Source organism: Chrysochloris asiatica, unplaced genomic scaffold (assembly GCF_000296735.1).
Source record: "Chrysochloris asiatica unplaced genomic scaffold, ChrAsi1.0 scaffold00128, whole genome shotgun sequence".
Taxonomy (NCBI): Eukaryota; Metazoa; Chordata; class Mammalia; order Afrosoricida; family Chrysochloridae; genus Chrysochloris; species Chrysochloris asiatica.
Genome location: NW_006408646.1, coordinates 3,785,304 through 3,796,150, shown reverse-complemented (window position 1 = coordinate 3,796,150; position 10,847 = coordinate 3,785,304). Strand labels below are relative to the sequence as shown.

General features: G+C 43.1%; 1 protein-coding gene across 1 annotated transcript in view; it reads left to right on the top strand.

Moving 5' to 3' along the window:
- Positions 1–427: 427 nt before the first annotated feature.
- PITPNB (phosphatidylinositol transfer protein, beta) overlaps positions 428–10,847 on the top strand; it is a 97,312-nt gene continuing 86,892 nt past the window's right edge. Inside the window, exons 1-2 of the mRNA XM_006869194.1 lie at positions 428–488; positions 7,973–8,003. Of these exons, the coding sequence (XP_006869256.1) occupies positions 469–488; positions 7,973–8,003 (51 nt within the window). The 5' untranslated portion in view covers positions 428–468. The remainder of the gene's footprint in view (positions 489–7,972; positions 8,004–10,847) is intronic.

Sequence of the window (10,847 nt, the reverse complement as noted above, 5' to 3'; positions counted from 1 at the left end):
GAACAGAGAGGGCCAAATAAAGGTAATAGGACTGGGCGTTGTTACTCCTAAACCCATTATGTGGGCTTTGGAAGTTAGATGTCCGTTAAGAGGCGAGACCCCTGCCCCTGAACGAAATTTAGCAAAGCCGAATTTAGAAAACTGACTGAAAACCCCAAGAAGCATGGGTCCCAGGAACCCCGTAAGGGAATTAGAAAGCCAACGGGCGGGAGTGTGGCAAGTTTGCGCAGCCGCAGTAGATGCCGCACGCGTTCAGCGGGCCAGCGCAGCCGCGGTGGAAGCCTTGTGCGCCCTGGGTGGGGCACAGGACTTGGCGGAGCAGATCCTCCTCGCGAGCTGACGCGATGGGCAGCGGCGCAACAGTGCCAACGCGCAGGCGCGGCGGTGGCTCCAGTCAGGGAGGCGGGGACACGCAGGCGCCTTGACAGGCGGTAGCGGCGGCGGCAGCTGTGAGGGGATTCCAGGAAGATGGTGCTGATTAAGGAATTGTGAGTGGGTCGGTGGGCGCTAGCGAGGCTCTGAGGTGACGGGGGTGGGAGACTCATTGACTGAAGAGCGGCGGAGACCTTCCGAAAACGGAGTGAGCCCCAGGCCGGCCGCTCCCTGCGCGCGTCCGCTCCCCCCGCACGCTCCCCCGGCCCCCTCGAGGCCACTCTGCTGCGGGTTCCCTAGCCCCTTTCTTGTTGCTATGGCAACACCGCTCCCCCCCCCCCACCCCCTTGCGGTAGTGCTTGGGGCCGGGCGGGGGCCCGTAGCTCGGGAAGGTGCGGCCGGGAGTTTCCGCCGGGACCCGTTTCTCCCCGCCCCTCGGCCGGTCTGGGTCGGGGCCCATCCCCAGGCCCGCGGGTTGGGGCCGAGCAGCCGCCCGAGGGCGGGGGGCTATGGGCCCGACTGTGATTTGTCGTCCGGGGCGGAGCCTGCCACGAGATTGGTTCAATTGCTAGAGGAGCCAGGGCGTCGGGACACGAGGTGGGACGTTGGGTGAGCCCTAAGTTCAGATTGAAGCCTGGAGTCTCCAAACCCGAGCTCCTCTGGGCCTTTCTTTGACTGCCTCTAGCCATACTCAATTCCGAGTCACCGTTTCCAAGTCTTTAAGATGGGGTGACACCCTGAACCCCTTCCTACTTTTATGGAGGCCTGTCCAATAGAGGCCCTCAGACTGGAGAAGTGATTTTTGTGGCGAAGGTGGGACCTTTTTACACTGGAAAGAACTGGCACCGGAAATGGGCCGGGCAGGGCACAGTTCAGTTGTCACAGCTGGTTGGTGGGGTCAGCATCCCTTGGACAACTAGGCATTTCGAGTGTACTTTCGTTGCTTTCCAAATGCCCTTTACATTTTAAAAAATCCTTTTAAAAATGTATAGATTTTGGTTTCATTTTGCTACCTTCAGACAATGTGTTTTGGTGTGCGTTCTCAAACCTTTAAAAACCTTGCGTTCTAGTCTTAGGCTTAAAACTCTCCAAAGACTCATAGTGTCGAAATAAGAAGTCCAGGGATTTATGATCACCTTCTGCGGGAGAAAGATGAGGCTTTCTGCTCCCGTAAAGATTTACAGCCTCAGAAACCCTGTACAGGGTCGCTCTGAGTCGGAACCGACTCCACGGCACATAACCACCACCACCATAAGGAGCTCTGGTACGAATCGGACTGCGAATCTTAAGGTTAGCAGTTTGAAACTACCAGCTGTTCTATGGGAGAAAGATGAGGCTTTCTGCTCCTATAAAAATTTACAGCCTCGTAAATCCTGTACAGGGTCTCTATGGGTCGGAACCGACTCGATGGCACCTAATAGCAACAACAGTGCTGCTGATCTCAAGGTCAGCAGTTTGAAACTGCCAGCTGTTCCACGGGAGAAAGGTGAGGCTTTTTGCTCTTGTAAAGATTTACAGCCTTGGAAACCCTGTACAGGATCACTGTGAGTCGGAACCAACTCTACAGCACATAGCCACCACCACCACCACATGGGCTTGCAGTCGTCTTTTCAGCTCTGAGCTCCTTGACACCCTTCCTTTGCCCACTCTAGCCTAGCCTGCCTGGCCACTGTTCTTCAGCCGTCCATCAGTAAGCTGGATTCTGGGTCTTTACACTGGCCTTACGGTGCTCTGTTCTCAGCGCACCCTCTTCCTTTAGGTCTTTGCTTGACTATCCCCTTCTCAGGGAATCCCTGTACCTACCTAATTACAGCACTCACCCATTTCAAATGAGGGGGCTTCAGAGAAGTTCGTGGAAAAATCCATTATCTTTTAGTTTGCTTTTCCATGAACTTTTGGAAACTTTCCTCATAGACTTTTCCTGGTATAGTCTCTGGAGCACTTGATCACCATCTCATGTTGTGAAGGGCTGATTGAGTTAGTTCTGGGTACATAGTGACCTTGTATAGGGTTTCTGAGGAACGACTGGTAGATTTGAACTGCCAACCTTGCAGTTACCTGTCAAGTGCATATCCTACAGTGCCACACCAGGCCTGTCACCGTCTAATAAACCATTTGTTACCATGTTTTCTAGTCTAGTAGGGTGGTACCGCTGGTTAATGCACTGGACTGCAAGGTCAATTTGAGCCACAAGGTCAGAGGGTCAAACTCATCTGGCGCTCCTCAGAAACCCTATACAGGGTTGCTGTGATTGGAACTGACTCGACAACACTTAACAACAGCAACAATAGAATAGAGCTGGATCTTAAGGTAGGTTTGAACCTTAAGGCTGGCAGTTTAAACCCATTAGCCGCTCCTCAAGGAGCTCTGGTAGCGCAGTGGCTATGAGTCAGACTGCTAACATCAGGGTCAGCATTTCGATACTACCAGCCGTTCTGTGGGACAAAGATGAAGTTTTCTGCCCCTGTAAAACCCTATATACAGGGTCGCCATGAGTTGGAACTGGCTCCACAGCATATAGCCACCACCACTACCACATCTGCTCCTCAGAATGAGTCAGAACTGACTTGACTAACAAGTAATATAGAGGAGTTCTGGTGTGTTACTATAGGGTAAGCATGAACAACAATAAGTAGAATGGAGGCATCCTGATGCGGTGCTGTGGGATAAACATCTCAAGATTGGCAGTTCAAACCCACCAGCTCCTCCTCAAATCCTATACAGGCTTTATGAGTTGGGACCAACATGACGACACTTAACAACAGTAGAATGGAGGGAGCACTGCTGGTGCTGTAGAATAAGCTGTGGACTGCTAACCATAAGATCAGAATTTCAAAACCTATCAGCTGCTCCATGGGATAAAGATGAGGTTTTCTGTTACTGCAAAAATCTGTACCTTTGGAAATCCTATCTATACAGGGACAGGATTGCTGCTAGTTGGAATGGATTTGCAACACTAGACTGGAAGTTCCATGAAGGCAAGGATTTTTGTTTTTGTTTTTGTCTCTTGCTCACTCCCACATAGCCAGTTCCTACAAGAATCCATGGTACATAGTAGAGACTCAGTTAACGTTTGTGAAATGACTTCATGAAAAATGGTAACTTTGATCAGTGACAGGGATACTGAGAAAAGACAAAAAAATGTAGAGAGAAGTTTTGGACAATGCTGTTAAAGTATTTTATATAGCACTGAACTGGATTAATAGAAATCTTTTCAAAATCATTTGCATAATTAGTCATGTAAGTGTTATTATTTGAGGTCTTTGTTATATGCATGGGTGGAAGATATGAGACAAAGGGGGAAAACAGGACAAAGAAACTTACTTGCCCTAAGTTCCATAGGGGTCCTGGTGTGGCATTGTGGGCTAATACACTGGACTGCAAATTCGATTTGAACTGCAGTGTCTGCAATTCAAGCTCTTTAGCTTCTTCTCGCAAACCCTATACTGGGTCAAAACTAACTCCACAGCACTTAATAAAAACAAGTCCCATAGCAAGTGAGTTGCAGATTGATTTTATTGAGGCATCTTTATGTCTTTCTTAGAAGTTTCTCCTCCATAAAAGGCAAGTTAAGTGTTCAAATAGTTACTTTTGATAGCTATGTGAGTAGTATAAAGTTAACTCACCAAAAGCACTTGGGATTTTGCACTGGTATTTTTTTCTATCTACTAATTTTATCATAAAAATTAAAATGCACTATGCTTCAGTTCATTTTAAAACAATTGTTTTAAAATGTGGTCAACATCTAGTTTTTTTCCCCCCTAAGGAGCTCTGGTAGCGTAGTGGTTACGAATCGGGCTGCGAACCTTAAGGTCAGCGGTTCGAAACTACCAGCTGCTCCGCGGGAGAAAGGTGAGGCTTTCTACTCCCGTAAAGATTTACACCCTCGGAAACCCTGTACAGGGTCGCTATGGGTCGGAACCGACTCGACGGCACTTAACAACTTAACAAGGAGTATTAAATCAGATTTCTTGATCCCAAAGTCTCTCTTCCCTTCCTTCTGCTATCAAGTTGATTCCAACTCATATGACCCAATGGGGCAGAGTAGAACTGCCCCTCAGGGTTTCCAGGACTGCAAAGCTTTACAGGGGCAGACTACTGCCTTATTCTCCTTTAGAGTATTTGGTAGAGTTGAACTGCCGACCTTGCAGTTTGTTGTTGTTGTTAAATGCTCCCTTAACAACAGCTCACAGCAACTCTGTATAGGGTTTCCGAGGAGCGGCTGGTAAGCCTGAACCGCTGATGTTGCAGTTCAAACCGACCTTGCAGTCCACTACATTAACCCACAATGCCACACTAGGACTCTTGACATTGCGGTTGTTGTTGTTACTAAGTGCCATTGAGTCAGTTCTGACGCATAGCAACCCTGTATAGGGTTTCCGAGGAGTGACTGGTGAGCTTGAACTGCTGACTTAGGTTCAAACCAACTTTGCAGTCCAGTGCATTCACCTGGTGGTGGTGGTGATGTGCCATGGAGTTGGTTCTGACTCATAGTGACCCTGTGCAGGGTTTCTGATACTGTAAATCTGTATGGGAGCAGAAAGCCTCATCTTTCTCCTGTGGAACAGCTGGTAGTTTTGAACTGCTGACCTTGCGGTTCGCAGCCCGATTTGTAACCACTGTGCTACCAGAGCTCCTTCAACGCATTAACCTAGCAGCCCAGTATTTAACTACCATGCCACCAGAGCGCCTCCTGTCTTTCTTAGACGTTTTTCTTTTCCCTCAAGTGTTTGATGTCATGGTCTGTCCTTTATTTACAGATTCCTGATATCTAACATAACATATAGTGTTCCACACTGTAAGTACTTGGTCAATGTGGTTGAATGAAAAATGATTCTTCCTGCTCTTGGGTCAACGTTTTAATAGTATTTTTGGGCAGGAGCAATGAGTAGGTTATTCCTATGTGAAGATATTGATAAACTATAAAATAGGTAGACAAATGTCTCTTCTACAAAGTAGCATTTTTTAAATTATTATTATTAACTTGAAGTAAAAGGTTAGCAATGAGTGTAAGTCACTAAGCTATAGATGACATTACCATTAGTTATAATGTCCAGGTTTTAAAGAATTAAATGGAATTGCCAGTTCTATTTGGAAAAAAAAAAGATTAGCCTGAGGTTGTTCAGAGAAAGCTGAACCTCTCTGTTCCGTTTCTATTATAACATGTTTTATTAAGTCAGTCTTGATGTTACCTGGCTCATCTTTCATTCAGAATGTCTTAGTCATTTGCAGTTTGTGAAGTAAGTTTCTCTGAAAGTGTTGTTATGTAAAAACGAGGATCTTCCTGCTAGCCTGCTATTGAGTAGTTTGTAAAATTACTCACCAATGATTCTTTATTTTTCTGAAACTTCAGATAAGTCTTTAACTCTTAAACTCTTACCTTTTCTGTCCCCTCACATCTGGTCACCAGATCCCGTCTTCCCAGATCCCTGAGCATCATCTTGGTTCAGGCCTTTGTTAACCTAGCTTCCCATAATAGAGTTTTTCCTGTTCTCCTGCCTCTCATCATTTTTAGCAACGTACAGATGCTGCTTTTGTGTATTTGTAGTCTGGCCACTTGCCATCTCGGATTTCTTAGTGACTAATGATTCAGGTACATTTCTTACCATAGGATTTCAGGTTCTGTAAAAACCTTCCTAATCTCGATCTTTCCTGCCTTTCCCCTGCCTATTCTCCCCATCCTGCAGTTTAGTATACTATATTTAATGAGACTGAAAGCAAGTTAGTGTGTATCCTGAGGCGACATCTAAGATGATTAGGTATCTGAAGGACCTTACATAACAAGTTTATTCTTGATAAGAATTGAAATTGGTAACGCTATTATGATTCTCAGAATGTCCATCCTCTAGATCTCCATAAGCAGACAGAAAATGGCGGGTAAGCTGATGTGAACAGCCAGGCAGCGATGTTTGAGGAGAGTATGGAGAAAAGTACAGCTACAGAGGAAATGGAAGGAGGAAACCTACTTGGGAATTTGCCACCACAACAGGTTTTCTTGTGGGTTTTTTTTCCCTTTCCTCTTTATAGAAAAAAATTCAGATTAAGATTTTTAAATGGAACTGCTACGGTAGCTTAATAGTTTGAAGGAAAAGTCTGAGAAAGGACCATGTTCAAAAACAAAAAGGAGGCTGGTATACTGGAAACCAGCTGTTATCAGGAGGCAGTAGATTTGCTGGGGTGACCTTAGTTTTCAAAGTTTATGGTGGAAATAAGTGAAATAGGGGACTTCCTTGTACAAATCTGAAGTCTGCTAGAAAGTAAATCACCATTACATTGACCTTGGCATTCGACCTATCAGGATTTTGTTGTAGGTAAAATGGAGATAGATTGAAGTCTTTTGGTATGTCCAGTAGTACTCTCTTTGTTGTTGTTGAGTGCCCTCAAGTCAAGTTGGTTCTGACTCAGTGTCCCTGTGTAGGGTTTCCAAGGTGTAGCTGGTTGGCTTGAACCGCCAACCTTGTGATTCGCAGTCCAGTACTGATCCTACAACACCATACTTATCAACCTTATAATGATTCTACCATGGAAAGGGATATTGTATTTATATAAAGTTCAGGGTAGTTTTTTTGGTAAAAGATTTTTTCTTACTATTAAGCCTGAAGGATCTCTCTTTAATTTTTATTTTGTAAAAATCAGTGATGGATGCTTATATTCATGAGATTTGAGACATGTGTTCTGTGAGACATGATATAAAGACAGAATACACAGCATATAGATGGAGAATGAAAACCATATGCTAAAAGTTCCATGAAGGCAACGTGACTATAGATAGTCTACAAACACAGGTACAGATAGTCCCTAAACACTCTGTCATAAGTTGGTTTTGGAATAAATTGAGTATTGTTGTCATTGTTGCTGTTGTTTAGTTTTCATTATTGTCTTGTATTACTAATACCCATAAATTCTATCTTTGTTGGTGAATGAACATTGAAGAATGATAACATGAACAAAATTATGTACAACAACATTGTAGTACATACTAGGGGGATTCAAAAGGTTCATGAGAAATTGTCATCTTTTTTTTCTTCATTGTTTAGAGAATACTTACTCGTTTCTGTAATCAAACCCATGTAGATAACACCTTACATATTTAATACAGTGCGTTACCCCTGTATGCCATTACTTTTAATTCCATTTTCACAAAGTTTTTGAAGCTCGTATTACTAATGATAAGATGTACACACAACAAACACATGAGACAGTCGTAAATATGGTTTGTTGTACTCAAATCCGTTCTAAGTTGATGACTACCTATAACATATTTCTGTACCCTGCAATTTTCAGTGATGTTTTTACTTGTTTCTTTACCCCCCTACAGGAATCTCTGTAATTGTGTCCTGGTACAACAAGGACAGAAAATGTTACTAGTGATCAGTGGAGATCCAGGAATTCTTTATTTCCTCATTTAAAAAATCCTTAATTAAGGCTGTACCTATTGCAAAGACCTTTTTCCCTAAGTGACATCCTTGGATTTTGGATTTAAGAGTCTTCTCTGTAATAGAATTGGATTTAAAGTAAACGTTCTTGTAAGTGTAGAGATTTGTTTTAAAGCTAACTATTTCATATGTAATGGATATTCTTTTTCCTTTTTGTCTTTTAGTCGTGTGGTTTTGCCATGTTCTGTTCAGGAGGTAAGTCTGGCTTTCATCTGCATTATCTCACCGATAATAGTTTACCTTGATAGGTCTAATAGGTTAATTTAAGCTGATATTTTCATAATATTTGTATGTCTATTCATTCCAATGTGTGTGGCTACATAATGAATTACGGTGTGTTACAGATGATGTCATTAAAGTGCCGCCGAGTCAGTTCTGCCTCATAGCAACCCTGTATAAGGTTTCCAAGGAGTGGTTTGTGGGTTTGAACCTATAGCTTTATCCTTAGCAGTCCAATGTGCTTATTCTACAGTACATACCAGCATTCCATGTTTCAGATAACTCAAGGCAAATGAATTCCTGTTATACTGCCTTACTTAGGAAGGGTACTGGGAATGTTTGTAGTTCCACCTCCTGTTTAGTGCAGGAATTCTTTCAGCGTCATTCCAGAGAAATGATTCCAGCTTCAACTTCAGTACTTTTAGGTCAGGATAGCTTGCTGCTTGAACAGCAGCCCCGTTTGATTATTAGACATTTTAAACATACATTTGTACACTAACCCAAAATCTGCTTTTCTAGAATGCTTGACCATTGTTTATAGTTTGTCCTACTTGAGCAGTAGGAGGTAAGCCTGTTCTGTCTTGCACATGGTAACCCTTCAGGATTTCTTATTACTGCGTTCTCTCCTCCTCTAAACCATTTTGTTCCATCATCTATATATGAGGTTAATAGGTTAAAAGGTGCTAGCATGTCCATTTGGCCTAATGAAACATGACTCAATTGATGCTTTTGAGATATGGCGTTGGAGGAGAATATTCAAAGTGCCGTGGGCTGCCAAAAGAACCAATAGATCCGTTTTGTAAGAAGTGTAGCCAGAGTGCTCCTTGGAGGCCAAGATGGCCAAACTTCGTCTCTCATACTTTGGACATATTGTTAGGAGGGACCAGTTGCTGGAGAAGGGCATCATGTTTGGTAAGGTGGAGGGTCATAGAAAAAGAGGAAGACTCCCAACGAGATGGATTGGCCAAGTGTGGCAGCATCGATGGACTCAAGCTTGGCAGCAATAGTGAGGTAGGCCCAGGATCAGGCAGTGTTTCGTTCTGCTGTGCGTAGGGTCGCTGTGAGTTGGTACTGACTCGATGGCACCTAACAACAACAACTAGACTTTCTTACCAGCTTGTCTTACTCCTGCAGGTGCTGTAGGTTGTTAGTCAGAACTGAAACTAGTATTCCAGTTGGGGTCTGACCAGCACACATAGCTGGGGGAAATTTTTACCTTCCTTAATATCTGCACAGAATATAGAAATTCATCACCTATTCAGACCTGGCGTGGCCTGTAGTTGTAGCGCTCTGTAGTGTAGTCAAGAATGGGGATAAAGGCAGGAAAGGTTTTCAAGAAATCAAGATAACCTAACAAAGCCCCTAACTAAGATCCTTTGGGCTTTTCCATAATGGGTACTCTGTACTTGCCTCCATTCTTTGGTTTTTCTAGGACCAGAGGTTGATTAGAATCAGTGAACTGGAAGTGGGACAAAAACTGATATCCAAAGAAATGATAGCTGACAGAAGACAGAGAAAAGAAAATAGGAACTAAAGAAGCATAGCTGCCCAGCACTGTTAGTGTAGACTTGAACGGAACTCTCTGGGTAGTGCCTGAGGTTTCACTGAGTGAAAACATTCTTGAGGTAAGGCAGGTACCATCATCCATTACTTGCACAGTTGTTTGAGAATAAATGGGCAAACTGACACTGGTTTTTGTTAGTTTTTCTTTTGGTTTCAGCTGATTAAATCTACTTCTTGAAATAATTCTAATCCTTAGTATCATCATCCAGAATTATTTTCTGAACTTTTGGTTATATCCAGGTTTAAGAAATGTACTTCTTGTTTCTATTCCCAGTTTTACTGAAAAAGTGACAATAAGAGAAAACCTAGTAGCATGCCACTACATGCCCGTCTGTTTGCCTACTATATTTTTTTGGAGTTTGTTGTACAGTTGTTTCTGTGTAAAGTTTTGTTGTTTCTGACCAAGATCTAATTTAACTTTTGGCTTGTTAAGTGCCATTGAGTCAGTTCTGACCCATAGTGACTCTGTATAGGGTTTCTCAGGAGTAGCTGGTCAGCTGTAAATCTTTACAGGAGCAGAAAGCCTCATCTTTTTCCCGTGGAACAGCTGGTAGTTTTGAACTGCTGACCTAGCGGTTCACAACCCAATTCGTAACCACTATGCTATCAGAGCTTTTGTCTTGGTGGTGGTTATGTGCTGTGGAGTCGGTTCTGACTCATAGCAACCCTGTACAGGGTTTCCGAGGCTGTACATCTTTACGGGAGCAGAAAACCTCATCTTTTCTCCTGTGGAGCAGCTGGTAGTTTCAAACATGACCTTGTGGTTTACAGCTCGGTTCGTAACCACTATGCTACCAGAGCTCCTTTTGTCTTAGGCACATTTTAATTCTATTTTTGAACTATGACTGTTGAAAAGTCCATTGTAAAGAACTTAAGGATTGTGGCATTACTGTACTAGCCCTAGGCGTTATGTAAAAGTGAAAGAAGAAACGCAGTTTTCTGTGCAATCTAAAATTCTTATAGAAAATTACCTCTGGTGCATTTAAAATTTTGTTTGGTTCCAACATGCTAAACCGTTATAAATTGAGGAAGATTGTGTATTTGTGTCTGTGTGCTGAAATTAACCTGTTAAGATAGTATCATACTATAGGCTTTTTAGATGTCAGTGCGTACTTGCTTTACAACTACCCCTGTTTTTTAAATTGGTAGTTTACAGAAGTATATTTGTATAGCTTTTTGGAAAATAATGCTTATACAGAGGAAAAACACTTCTTCAGCTATCTTCATTGGAGGGAAGAAATTGAGTCACATTGGAGA